The sequence below is a fragment of the Peromyscus californicus genome, unplaced genomic scaffold (assembly GCF_007827085.1).
Source record: "Peromyscus californicus insignis strain IS unplaced genomic scaffold, ASM782708v3 Scaffold_9__1_contigs__length_137607984, whole genome shotgun sequence".
NCBI classification, from domain to species: domain Eukaryota; kingdom Metazoa; phylum Chordata; class Mammalia; order Rodentia; family Cricetidae; genus Peromyscus; species Peromyscus californicus.
In genome coordinates this window covers 126330584-126344899 of record NW_026294617.1, presented here as the reverse complement: position 1 = coordinate 126344899, position 14316 = coordinate 126330584, and the positions used below count along the sequence as shown (strand labels likewise).

Below are 14316 nucleotides of genomic sequence, written 5' to 3'. Positions count from 1 at the left end.
GAGTTTGAATTGTTTAGTTCTTCCAAATTATTTGTCCATGCATGGCTAGCATTCGGTGCTTTAGGTTCTGATGCAGTAGCAACTCTCAAAAATGATTTTGCAATGCACTAAATAAGGCAATACTCTATAATTCATGCAAGCAATAGCCTAACATGCCTAAGGTAATAAGTTCTGTCTGGTAGAACTCTTCTAGATAACCGAAGTTACTAAATGAATTATGAGAACATGGTCATGTGACAAATGGGACTCTCCTATAGAACATCTCTTCTAACTTTCTAATGTGATGTTTACCTAGCAGTTATTTAAGCTCTCACTTCATCATTAATAAGAAAGCAGGACATGCTTCCATAGCACTGTGAAAGTTTAGATGATAAGAGGACATTTCGCTATAAACTTTAGTTGAGAAAAGAGAGGTGCTTGATTGAGTGCTCAGCAGCTTCCCTCCTGACCCCAGAGATGACTGTCACCTGATTCTTTGGGGTGATCTCTCTCCCTGTCTTGCTTGACTTGAGTACTTCATTTGCACACATTTCTTTGCATTGGCTCTCACCAGCTTCTGGGGTAAGATGCTGTATATGGAATATTTTATTCTCTGTCTGTATTAAGAGGGACAAGTGTAAGAATAATAGAACCAGACCATTTAGGTGTTAACATGTATGAGAATGATTGTAAATTAAAAGTACTTCCCCGCATAAATAAGTAACCTATATATTGTATATTGTTTTCTTTCATGATATAAAACTTTGTCCTAACTGACATAATTCTATCAGATCAGGACTGAAGCAGACATGAGTGTCTGCTGTGTATTTTTTGTTAACCATACTTATTTACAAGCCGAAATGGTAAGATTAGCCATTAATCATTTCTGTCATTCAGAAACATATACTTATATGCTTGTCGTATATATACCTCCAATGAGTCTTAGAAGCTGGCAAGTCCTCTTTCCTCTCTGTCTCTGTCTCTGTCTCTCTCCGTGTGTGTGTGTGTGTGTGTGTGTGTGTGTGTGTTTTCAGTTTGTTGTCCCTCATCTCCTCCTGTTTGCTTACAAGGCCTATAAATGCATTCAGCTTGTGCACTTGAATGGAATGAAGTATGCCAACTGACATTATTATTTCTTATTGTTACTTGCAGCTCAGGAATGAATGCCATTCCTACTCCATCATTAATTAGATCCATGATAGAAGATTCAGCTGTAGGTGTTCTGCCTATTTGAATATACAGTTCACCACAGATGTGGCTTGGGATATGCCAGGCTCCCACCATGACTGTTCTGTTTATAGTTGGTCCTATGAACACGGGTAACATTCTTAGTATCTTAACACTCTGAAAGCTGTATTTCTTCTAAAAATGAACATTTTACGATAGGAGGTAACTAGCAGGAGAGGAGTATAGAAACAACAAGCCCATTATTGTTAGTTTGTTGTAATTGAAGTTTAAAAATAGCAGATGCCAATTAGAGAAGGAAATTGTGGAAACCGTCTTCACTGAACACACACTCAGTAAAGAATCGGACTAATTCTGCAGGATGTTTCAAATTTAAGCAAACTTGAATTTAGTTTCTGTCCTGATAGTACCGAGCTTCTCTGTTGCACGTTGGAGTATTTGTTCAAGTTGGTAGATTTTGCATTTTTAATCTTCCTTAGAACTGTGGTGAATAATGGCCCCTGGCAGGAGATAATGAAATTTTCTTAATTTATATTTTCAAGTAGAAGCTTCAATTGAAAATGGCATCCTATGGCCTGGAGACATAGCTTGAGTGCAAGTTCCAGGGGAGCTGCAGTAATAATGCGGTGCCATTGGTGATGGGGAATGATGGGACAGTGAAGAAGTAATTTAAGGAAGAAAAGAAAATGCACCAAAGCTTTATTGTAGCATATCTAATGATCTGGGGAAGATTCCCAATGGTTTTTGGAGCATGACTGGAGAAGCTAATGTTATCTTACCAAAACAGAAGCCTCTGCTTAATCAGCAGAACAAGACTATTGATTAAAACACCTCTCACAATAGATTACACGTGGAATCTCATCTCCATACTTTCACTTGGTAAAGTGTAATAATGAGCATAAGATAATCAGAAGCAGAGTGAAAGCAATTTGTCGGGAATTGTACAATTCAAGATTAGAGTTGGAATGGAAACAAGTTTGCATGGAGAAGTTTAGCCTGCTTTTAGAGGTTATACACAAGAAAGAATACACACACTGCAGAGAGTGCAGTGGAGGAGGAAAGCATGTTCTCTGTCTCTGGGTGTGCAGATCTGTGTCTGCTTTCTACCAGGGCATTGTTCGCAGGGATTTTCATGGTGCGGGGAATTCCTGGTTATCCAGACATTGCACAAAGTCCATCTTCCTTATCCAGTTGAACCTTATCCATGAACTTCTAGGGAAGGTAATGCTTTTTCTAAATGAGAAAGTTGAGCTGGAACTGGTTAATGCAATGTTTATGGATTCACAGACTGCAAGCAGGAAGCCAGTACCCAGTACTTCATCATGTTCAAGCATGTTATTTTGGCACTCATCTTCCCAAGTTAGGACAGAGTTAGTACTCTGCTATATTCCTTTTCAATACAATTACGGTCAGTAGCTTAGGAACCAGTAAATATTTTGTTTCTCCTAAATAAAAAGACCGTGTTTCTCCAATTAATCGTTGTTGCTTTGTGTATGAAGTTTTCTGAAGGTCAGTCAGAGAAGACCAAGCAGCCCTGAATTTAAAATTCTCCTGCCTCAGCCTTGACAGCTGAGATTTCAGAACTCTTCCAAGCTGCACCTGACATGTTCTAAGTAATTTTGGTATTCTAGTATGTAAATGAATATTCTTTCATGAAATACTTTTTCATCATTTACACATATTTTCTAGAGGCAGTTTATTTTAATTTTGAAAGTACTGTGGATATCCTAAAAATTAATACCAATGTTGACTACATATAGGGGATCAAATACATAGTTTAAAACCCTTTGTAACCCACCTTCTGGTTGTGATGGTGAAGAAATTTGTGAGTTGTTCATTGGAGTATTGTGTAGTTTTGTTTTTTGTTTTTCTCTTATCTATTGGGTATAAGCCTGAGCAATGACACCAAGTTCTAATATTTGCTCCAATTTCTGCTGATCTTGAAATATATTGATATTAGTGATTTAAATAGTCTCAATATTTGGGTTTATTTTTGGGAAAAAGTTCATTAGTATACTGTAAAGGGGAGGGCTTGGCAGTCACTGGAGAAGCATCTGCAGACGGACTGGTGTTTCAATTCAGGTTATAAAGATGAGCATTTGGCTGCAGTTTTTTCATCCACTCCCTCAGGTTAGCCTAGAAAGATTATAATAGTGGGCTTTTAAATACGGTCTAACATACAGTGTTTTGCCGTATTTAAACCCATTTATAATGTGTAAAGAGGGATTTAGTATTTTCTTGATGTAATTGATGGTTCTAGGAATAAGATGTAAAATTTTCAATATTAATGTAGGTCATTAGTATAATGATCCTCTTATTTTATTTGCATATGGTGATGTTTTGAAGCATTTATTATTGGATTTGTTTTAATTTCATGTGGAAATCTCTGGTTTGGTATGATGTTCCCTGTATGTATATAGAGAAAAACCTCCTAATATTCTAGTCAGATGTTTGTGGTCAGAAATAATATAAAAATAATAAACAAGCTGGATTTTTTATTTAGTTTTGGTATTGCCATGCTGCGGATTAAATCCGTGGCTTCACATAGTTCGAGGAGGAACTCTACCCCTGAACCCTACCCTAGACCAAGGTGATATAGCTGAGTAATTTAACTTAATGAAGAATATAAGTAACTGTTTTGAATGTTGGAAGGGGTATTTAAGCACATCTGTATTTATTTTTATGGCACTATGCACAGTGTTCTAGACTCCCAAGTTTAGTAGACATTATTCCCTCATGAGTCCACTCTAGATAGTTACATTTATACCTTCTAAGGATTGAGGCACCATATTTATTTGATTAATTAGGTCAGACAAAATAGCAAATTTTAATTATGAAGCAAACTTTTAGGAAAAGTATATTCCTTTTTTCCTGCCTATAAAATAGGTTTATATAAGACATATGCTGTGGTGATATATTGGGTACCTTAATAAACTTGCCTGAGGATCAGAGGACAGAACCAGTCACCAGATTTGACATAGAGGTCAGGCAGTGGTGTCATACACCTTTAATCCTATCACTTGGGAGACAGAGATCCATCTGGATCTTTTGTGTATTCAAGGCCACACTGGGCTACATGAGATTGATCCAGTATAGGAGAGAAACAGAGCCAGGCAGTGGTGGCACACATTTTTAATCCCAGCACTTGAGATCTCATGCCCTTGCTTGGGAAGCACATAAGCCTTTAATCCTGGGAAGTAATATGTCAGGGCAGAGGGAGGTATATAAGGCCTGAGGAACAGGAACTCACTCTCTTTAGGCTGAGGGTTTCATAGATGTAAGAACTAATGGATGGCTGTTCTGTCTCTCTGATCTTTCAGCAATTGCCCCAATATCTGGCTCAGGGTTTTTTTTGTTTGTTTGTTTTGTTTTTTAATTAAAAGACCATCTAAGATTCAAACAACAGTATGCAAGTACTTAGATGTTATATTTACTGTGATTCACCACTAAATAATTGTAAGGCCTGCTCAAAATAGGCACAACAGAAACATTTGACTCCAGGACCAAGCAGGATAGATTGGCACTGCAAGTTGTAATTACATGCCTCAATAGATCATACTATTTATTCTGTCTTGTTTCTATGATCTTTTATTTTTTTTCTGAAATATTTAAACTTACCATGTTTTGTTTTAGTGGAGTTCAGAGCAATGAGACACACTCTCCTGCTATTTAAAACTACCCTGGGTTCTCCCCAGCACTGAGTTCCCCCCCTTCTGGGTGGGCTGTGATCATTTTCCTTTCCTCCAAGCTCTTGTCTGATACTGATCCTGTTCTAAAGACCACGTTCTGATAGCCACTGCTTTAACTGTCTTTAGTATGCCTGTATCTTCATCACTACAGAACAGCCCAAGTGCCATTATTTGGAATTGAAATGTTTATGTCCAGAATCCATCTCTGTGTGATACACAGTATTTAAAATCTTCAAGTATTAATCCAGTGTCTATTTTATAGGAAACCCATTTTCTCTTATATCTTTGTCTCACTTATATTCATTTTTGTGATTACTCTCTGTGTTGTTAATATTGAAAATCCACAAGGTGTTACCAAAATATATCAGGCTTTTAATTGTTTGTGCAACAACAACTTTACTCATACAGATAGCTCTTTATGTGGGGAAAGGGAGAGTCAAGCTCGATCTCCGCCCTATGTGGACACAGACTCCAGAATTAAATTCATTTCTTGGCTTATGCTGCCTTTTCATTTCCATGGCAATGAAAATTGAAAGCTGAGCCCTTGGTAGGAATTTACTTTTCTTTTGTGGCTAAGTAATTGCTTTCTCATTCTTGATTTTTTTCAATTATAGCAATTTCCAGTTTTACGGTGTTCCCCACAGCACACAGGTTAATGAACTGCCAGATTTTTTTCTCATATTGAGAACTCATACTGGGTGTTTTTCTCTTGAGCCCAACTGGGGCTGTATTTGAACCTCCAAAAGCTTTCATTTATCTCTGAATAAAGATACTGGTGACCACAACTATGACTATATTAACCTGTTCACAATTAAGTTCCACTTCTTAGTGACTCCATTGAATTAGTCCAAAATCCAAAACTCTAACTTTCCTCAATCTCTCTCTCTCCCCTGCTCCCCTCCCTTCCCTCCTCTTTCTGTGCTGGAGACTGAACACCAAACCTTGTACAGATTTAAGTATGCTGGATCCCATTGAGCTAAACACCGATTCTCCATATATTCATTTTTAAGTGTGTGTGTGTGTGTGTGTGTGTGTGTGTGTGTATACACGTGTGTGCACACGCACATGCACACCAAGAGCAGGTGTCCAGTCCCCTGGGACTGGAGTTACAAGTGGTCATGAACCACCTGAAGTGAGTTCTGGGAATAGAGCTCAGGGCTCTGGAAGAGCAAGAAGCAATCTTAACCCGCAGGCATCTCTCCAGCGTCATTATATTTTTTATTTTTCACAAAATTATATAAATCGCAAGACTTTTTAACTATATGTGCTTTCACTTTCTTTCCAAACCCTCACATTCTTAATGCATTTCAGCCTCAATACAAACTCGCTTTCTCCTTCTTCTAATTTAGTGACGTGAAAGAAAACCTCAATAAAAAGAGGAAGGAATGCTATATGTATAGTTTGTTTACTCACTGAATTGTTATTTTATGGTTTTTCTACAAGTATATTTCAAGCCCTTGGAAAACAAATCGCAGAATATGAGTGATTATGAAATATATACAGTGGAGAATATGAAAGATATGTTTAACATGTAGAAGTTTACCTTTCTTGCTTTCTGAGAAATGGGAGCATGAAGCATAAGGATGACCCCTTTAGATATGAATAAGTACAAAAGAGGACGTCAAAGGACTTGAGTTTTTATGGGGAATAGAGTAGGACTGAGGATTCCCGGAAGATCAAGTGAGGTTTAGGAAGCACTGACATTTCTTACTGCTCTACCAGGAAAGAGAAAAATGAAATGTCAGAATTATGTTTCTATATGAGTTGAAACATTAGATATTGAACCATTGAGAAATAGTAAATCCACCCTCTTTTAAATTTTTTAATAAAAAATTATTTCTATAATTCGTGTTAAAATAATTCATTTTATTGAGTGGCGAACCATAGGCAATTTCTTCAAATAAGTGGGGAAAAAAAACGAGAAAGAGCAAAACAAAACATTGTGTTGTAAGAGACATAACATTTATGTCATCCAAGGTCTTGAAATTTATGGGACAGGATGTGTTAAAAAAATACTATATGTTTCAGAGACTGAGATCAAAGTCAACTATTTTAGTGTTTACAACGTATTATTGCAATCTTAGTTACAATTTATTCAATATTGTGGAGTCACTGAAGTTCGCTGTAATATGTCTTGAATTTAAAAAAATGTAGCCATTTAATCCTGTAGACCTTTCACGCTTTGCTTCTCTTCAGGACAGCTCTCCAGGGTTTTGAGTTGCAGTGATACCAGTGTGGGTGACTTAACATGTCTCCCTCGTTAATTTGACTGCTTCCCACCATCCTGGGGTTCTTTGTGCTGGGAGCTAGTCTACTTTTCTCAGACTGCTTTACAGTGCTATTTTATACTTCGGTCATTTTATGCACCATAGAATATTTGGTATTCAAATTGTTGAATAAATTTTATAATAATGCCCTGGTTCTGCTTGCTTTGCCTTCTTAATGTATATACTATCAAGAAGTGTAATGAAACCCCTGCAAACATTCCATTCCACTGGGCTGTAATCAAATCAAATTATAAAAGAAATAGTTCTTGCCTTTACAAAGCTTAAGAGAAGAACATCTGGGCGCGTTTATGTAACTCAGGCATCATCTTGCCTGGAATACCAGTTACTGCTTAATTCCAGTGACCCTGATGACTTAATGACGAGAACAACAGTGAATGCTTCCGCAAAGTAATATGTAGGATATTTTAGGGATTGTGTTCATGGAATTGTTTTTAATATTAACTTTCAGAACATCCCGGTGTAGAACTGGGTACATAGTCACATCACAGACAGAAGCACGGCTTCTCTGAAAAGCGGCAACAGTGCTTCCACATACACTATGCTCCAGGCGCTCTGCTGGATGCCTCTCATGTCTCTGTCATGTATGCAGGCCTCTCCATGCAAGGTGGGAAGGGCTAGCACGTGCCTCATAGTCCTGAGTGTAGACAGTGCTTGTGGTAGAACATGTAGCACAGACTGGATGTAGAGGCTAAAATCTGGGAGAACATGTGTTTGGGTATGCTGTGACAACTTCCCGCTTAGCTGTTCAGTTTATGACCCTGTGTTTGATTGTACCTGTTTCTGGTTGTAATTTTTAATTCTTAAATATGTTATCAAGTGGCCTGGTTGTTCTCTCTCCATGGACCTATTGAATATGATGAAAATTAAAACATAACAGTGTATTTGAAGACTGTCAACTATCTTCTTTTCACTTCTACTTACATTTTAGTGTGACCCTTGATACAGAAATTAAAAACAAAGAAAATAGGAGTTTTATAATGCCATCTAATTTCACCTGCATTTTTTGGTTCATGAATAAGTTCTATATTATATCACTATATTTCTCAAGTAAAAAAGAAGTACATTGTTTCACAGGCTTGATTGATTCTGTTTTCCAGGTGCAACAATCGAACACAGTGTGTAGTAGTTACTGGGTCAGATGTATTTCCTGACCCATGTCCCGGAACTTACAAATACCTTGAAGTTCAATATGAATGTGTCCCTTACAGTAAGTATGAAGTTTGTATTTTCTCCTTTCTCCAGCCTTCCTTGTTGGAGCTGAAAGACTACACATGGGAAAGAAGCGTATGTTTATGGCCTACAAAACCATTATGCATGCAAAGCGCTCCCAGACTCGGGACTCCAATTAGCTTCATGAAGTGTGGAAGGAAGCCATAGTGTGATGCTGGCCAAGTGTCTGTCTGTGTTCTTAAGTGTTTGGCTTTTAAGGCTAGTGTTTTTCCAGAAAACAAACTTGAATTAGCTATTCAATAGGGCAGATAGAAATCTGTACTTTTGCCCAATACCAGTTGCTGACAAATTGGTTTGGCTCACAGTTTTCTGAAGAAGGAATTGACTTCAGTTTAATCATGAAGGATTGAATGGCTACCTGCTGTCGTGGTAACCTGAGTGCTTGGGAAAAGCTACCAGAGCCGAAACTGAGGCAAGAGCTGTCCCCTTTCTTCCATGTCCTGGAAGGAAGCTTTTTTTTTTTTTTTTTTTTTTTTTTTTTTTTTTTTTTTAAACCAGATTCGGTGAGGAAATCTTCTTGCTTAAAACAAAGCCAAGAGTACAGACAAAAACTGAAATCTTGTACCTGTTTCTACTTTTAAACTGTTAGCATCATGTTTAGAATCTTGCAGGAGTACTTCAAATCCAATTGGAAATTTTATAAAGAGGTGCCAGCATTTTCCCTCCAGTAACAGAGTGCATACTTCTCGATTATATTTCATACATTGGATAGGGGAGAAAATACCTTAGTAGTTTAGACAGCCTAAAGGTTTGCATGCATTGCTTAATTGTCACAAGCTAGTTTAGAAGTGCTTTTTCTTCCTTTGCTTTTTTTAAAGTTAAATGAAAAGTTAATATCACAATAGTGCAGAAGCATTTGAAGTGAGAGTGTGAGATCAGTACTTTCACTGATTTCAGAAATTTTTCTATACTTTAAGCCTGAACAAAAACAACCAAAAAATCCCAAACAGTTGGAGCTAGATGCTGTTGTGTATGTGTGACCATAATCCCAGCTCCTTGTAGGCAGAGGCATCAGGATGATTGAGGCCATCTTGGGCAACATAGGGAGACCCCATCGCAACATAGAAACACCAAAAGGCCAAATTCTGATAAATAAGGCAGATCCAAAAAGGTGATGACACATTTTAGCATATACCATGAAGAGACGCTCTGTCCTCTCTGCCACAATTTTGATAAATTGATTGTGTGTGTGTGTGTGTGTGTGTGTGTGTGTGTGTGTGTGTGTGTGTGTACGTGTGTGTGTGTGTGTGTGTGCGTGTGTGTGTGTGTGTGTGTGTGTGTGTGTGTGTGCGTGTGTGTGTGTGTGTGTGTGCGTGTGTGTGTGTGTGTGTGTGTGCGTGTTTGTGGTGTCAGTTGAAGGCCAAACACAGATTATCTTTCTCTTCTCATGCCTGCTCTGTGTTCCTGTGTTACGTGAAATGGCTGATGCGCTTTGTGTTTTCAGTATCTCCTGTACCATTTGTAGGACTGGAAGCCCCCGAGTGAGCCGATCTGTTAAAGCGTTGCTCCTGTGTAGTGCGATGGCTTTACTTAATCTCTCCTTTGCCACTCGAGGAACATTGCATTCTTTTGAGCTAACCAAAATTTTTGTTCCATGAAGTCCCTCTCCCTTGAATTCAGCCTGGTTTCTGTCCTCAAATTAGACAAGGAATACAGCATCCACTCCCAAACAGTGGAATCAGTCAGAGCTGTCAAGAATTGTCTTTCTGCAACCTGGTCCCTGTAACCTAGTCTAAGACACCAAGAACAGTGTTAAGCAAATATTACTTTCAGACTCTTAAGTAATTTCTTGCGCTGTTTAAGAAAGGAAAGTGTGGATATCTTCTGGAACATCTAACTTTCAAAATTTTACTTTTTCAGTTCTCCAGAAGTATTGTATATTGTGCACTAAACTTGCAAATAGCTGTACTCAGAGAAGTATTTGCTCTTTTTTTTATTTAGTTTTTGTCCTTCAAAATAAAAAGTAAACCCAGTCATTAATTTGCTGTTGCCTTTCTAGATGTTTGCAAGAGGCAGAAATAAGTCTATGGCTTTTTTCCTTTTTGAAGACTAGAAGTGGTTACCATTCCTATATACCGTACAGCAGTGACACACTATAAACCACGTGGTTGCAGCCCATGTTCAAATGCAATGCAGAGCATTCTTAGGTTATTCTAGCCTTGCATATCCTCATTGCTCCCCATTCTCCCCTCTTCACTTCCCTTATGCTCCTGTCTGTGATAGCCTGGCCTCACATTCACTTTTATTTTAAGGGCCCAGCTTTCACTATTCCTTGTTTTAACAAATGATTTTCTTTTCTGTAGCACTTACTTAACCCTTTCTCACATTACTTAGATGTCACCATCATATATAGTTTATCATATATGCCTTACCACTTGGCTTAATGCCAATCTCCATCCATAACAAATCCTTCAGGAACCTCATAGACTCCAATGTGCTCCATCCTGTTCTAAACGATTTCAAAGACTTTCCATGACTTCAGGAAAATGGCAATAAATTCATTCGGTAGAGAACTTAGAAATGCCACTCTTTGGTTTCTTTTGTAAACAGGCAGGTACATTGTATGTGCCCTTTTACATTTGTCCAGGTAACTTCTGTATCAAAATCACACGTACACACACGCAGGGCAGGGCATGCTTTATTGTGTATGGGATGTAGGTATCACAGCATGCAAGTGTACATTAAAAAGTCATTAGGGACCTTGGAGGGAAAGGGGATTATTCAGACTGGAGTTCACATCCTATAAGTAGGCATGACTTTTCAATCTTGTGCCTACTTATTTCAAATTGCCACAGTATGTAAGGATTTTATCCTAATGTTACCTAAAAGTTCTCTCATTTAATGAATAAATTGTATTCATGTTGATGAATGAAATTACTATCAATGAATAAATGTGAGATTATTTCAGATGAAATAGTGTGTCACTTCAGATACCGAGTATGTAGGCTGTAGTCAATTGGGGTCTGTTTTCTGTCTTGTACATCCATGGAGTCCTCTGCTGATGTTGGTGGGTGTGTATTTGTATGTTTGGTTCATAGAATATTAAGTATATCCTTACAAATTAATTCATAGGATTTCTTAAGACAAATTGCTTATATTTGGCATGTGATTACGAATCCAGATCATTGTTAATTTTATTGTATTTTTATATTCTTCTGGTAGATAGAATTTTGGCTGATCTGATAGATATCTGCCCTTTTTGATTATATAAAAATCTTTATATGGAGTTTTTTTTTCTTTGAAAGATTCATCCATCAATCATCAAAGATTTTATTTAAAAAAATTTTTGACTTTGGATGTATTTTCTCAGTTTTCATTGGAATTACAAATTGTATAAAATTAATACCCATTTACATACATGATATGGTTTAAATCATTAATAAATGAAGTAATTTCTGTTTATGTTTTGCTCAGTGACTGCACTGTAATTTTACTACATCAAATAAAAATAATTCAGTGATCTTTACTGAATGGACAATACAAAATACATTTCCTTAAATTTTTATTGAACTGATTTAAAGTTCTCTTGTAATAAGTAAGCGTTGTAAGAAGTATTAATCCTCTCCTTTATACCTAGTTGCTTTATGTGAGTAGCATCATTGTTTCCTTAAGGAACAATACAGCTGTCTATAAATGCAGTCTGAACATCCTCCACACTAATGTTCTCTTTTCCCCTCCTTCTCCCACCATGCCCGTCCATTATTGATTCTGAGCAGGTACAATGTGCTCCTGATGGAGGAGTGATCTTAGGACCAAGTGCTGCAGAACAAGTGTTGCTTCCCAAACAGCACACTGCGCTTGTCCTGTTTTCCCTCACACAGTCAGAAGCACACCAATCAGAACAAGTGTGTTTCCTGAAAGTGCTTAAACAGACCATGTTGGTTAAGCAGGTTATAGCTTAATTTAGAAATTATATGCTGTTGCTATGGCAAAAAAATTTTTTTAAAATATTTGTGTGATGTTTCTCTCAAAGGAGTTCCAGAAGGTCACTGTTTTATCTTGACGAATAATTATACTTCTGAAAAATATGTAATCAAGCTGAGATTGTAATAAAATGTGCAACTACACTCTGAATAATCAGTAGTCACACACTGTGGTGCATTTTGAAAGGGAAGAAGAGGAAACACAGCATCAGTGGAGTCGTTTTTTTAATACTCAGGCAACATACTTGAGAGACTACACTAAATCTAAGAGTTGCACTGTGTGGGCCCTCGTTGGAGGAGACTACCTGTCAACTAGAATCATATTGCACCTTCCTTGGTGCATAATCCACTTAGGCTTTCTCCCTACACTTACTCTCATGTCCTGCCCGGGCCAGGTCTGCCCTGTGAAAGCACTTCCCTTTCATAAGGTCTGTGGATCGAGACATTGGATGTGAATGCTGGGTGTGACAGTTGCTGCATGCTGGCTTGGCTTGCTTTATATGTTAATAAATGATGGTCAAGACAATGTCATAACGAGCTAACCATGATTCTTTCTTCCTTTTCCTCCCTGCCACCTGTGCTTGCTTTTCCCTTGTATGTATTTTACTTACTTTTTTTTAATAGATTTAATATTACAAGTTTGATAATGCATATTATATATGATATAGAAAATTAAATTAGAATTTTGTAATGTAAACTATACGTAATCTTAAGTAAATTTGCTAATACGTAATGGGCATTATCTACCCCTTCAATGTCCCTATTGGGTGAAGGGAGATTTATATATTCCTGGAAAGGGGGCATTTTGCTAAATGGTTAAGATGTATTTTTCTAAAAATACGAAATAATAGAAAAATAATTGAAATATACTGAGATGCATGACTGTGTAGTTACTTCTCATCTAAATATCTTTGGGGAAATGTAGTCATCTCAATAGTTATTAAATTTGGCTTAAACTCCAAAGCCAAGTTGTCAGTCTTATACATATATTTTCCTGCCATGCTGATATCATTAGAGTCAGTCTGATAATTAAGCTCACACAGACCAAATGGAGATGACACAGCTGTGCGTGCTTTTATGTCTGTAGTGTACATATATAAAGGAAAACTTGGTCAGAAGGCCACTTGGCTTTGGCAAGGCAAGAGTATGTTTAGCTTGCATTAGTGAAGAGTTTCATTATTTATTCAGGCACACTAAGTGAAGCAGCATGCCAACTTATTTGTCTTGCCTCCTTAATCTTCTAAAATGATTGATCCGTGTTCTTTTATGTAACTTTAGAATCTCTCTCCTGCTAGGTTCTCCTGTGTGTTTCTCTTTATCCAAAGTAGTACAACTTCCTTATTCTTCCTATATTTAGCATCTATTACGAATTCAATCTTAGACTAATAGTCAATTTATTTTTAATCTTTTTTCTTTTTTCCTTGCACTTTTTTTTATTTTCCTTCCGATGCTTAAAATAGAAGTGGAGCAAAAAGGTAAATAATGTGCACAGTCTCAACCCCAGCTCCCTGTTATGTGCCTTATGGATGTGACCCTCCTCCCTCCCCTCCCCTGCAACACTCCTGTATTAAAATGATCAGCAGGACCTCATAATGCACCTCATAAAGGCGTCAGCTGCTCACAATGAAATTGTCTGGCTGCTAATCTGGCGATGGGGTAAAATTCTGAAGTCGGCGAAGGGGAGCTACCCTTTCTGTTTCTTCTCTACCCTGTATCTCTTTCTCTGACACCCTTGGATATTTTCTTGTTATTGAAGTGTCATCTTGCCTGGCTTCCAGAACCCTCTCCGTAGCATGCCATGGTTACAGGGTCTCCTGGTCATCTCATCATGCTTCCCCTGTGTTGACTTTTCTCTACTCCCGATTGCATTTTCCTAAAATTTATATTCTCCAACTTGAAGCACCTGTAACTTCTATAAAAAGTTCAAAATAAGTCTTTGCATTGAGTTTTCATTAGCCTTATTTTGTGGGAGGTGTTAAAGGTGTATAAGGGTTTAGAAGTCATAATGTTTGGGTTGGAATA

At 37.5% G+C, this 14316-nt stretch overlaps 1 protein-coding gene across 48 annotated transcripts in view; it reads left to right on the top strand.

The window, feature by feature from the left end:
• The window catches only part of Adgrl2 (adhesion G protein-coupled receptor L2), a 631085-nt gene that overhangs the window by 571093 nt on the left and 45676 nt on the right, over positions 1–14316 (top strand). For 32 of the 48 annotated variants that reach the window (XM_052731806.1, XM_052731804.1, XM_052731800.1 and 29 more), the window contains 2 exons: positions 8239–8348; positions 13758–13769. In XM_052731806.1, the coding sequence (XP_052587766.1) occupies positions 8239–8348; positions 13758–13769 (122 nt within the window). Of the gene's footprint in view, positions 1–8236; positions 8349–12918; positions 13770–14316 lie in introns of those variants that run through there. The other 16 variants (XM_052731823.1, XM_052731822.1, XM_052731821.1 and 13 more) reach the window with 2 other exon arrangements.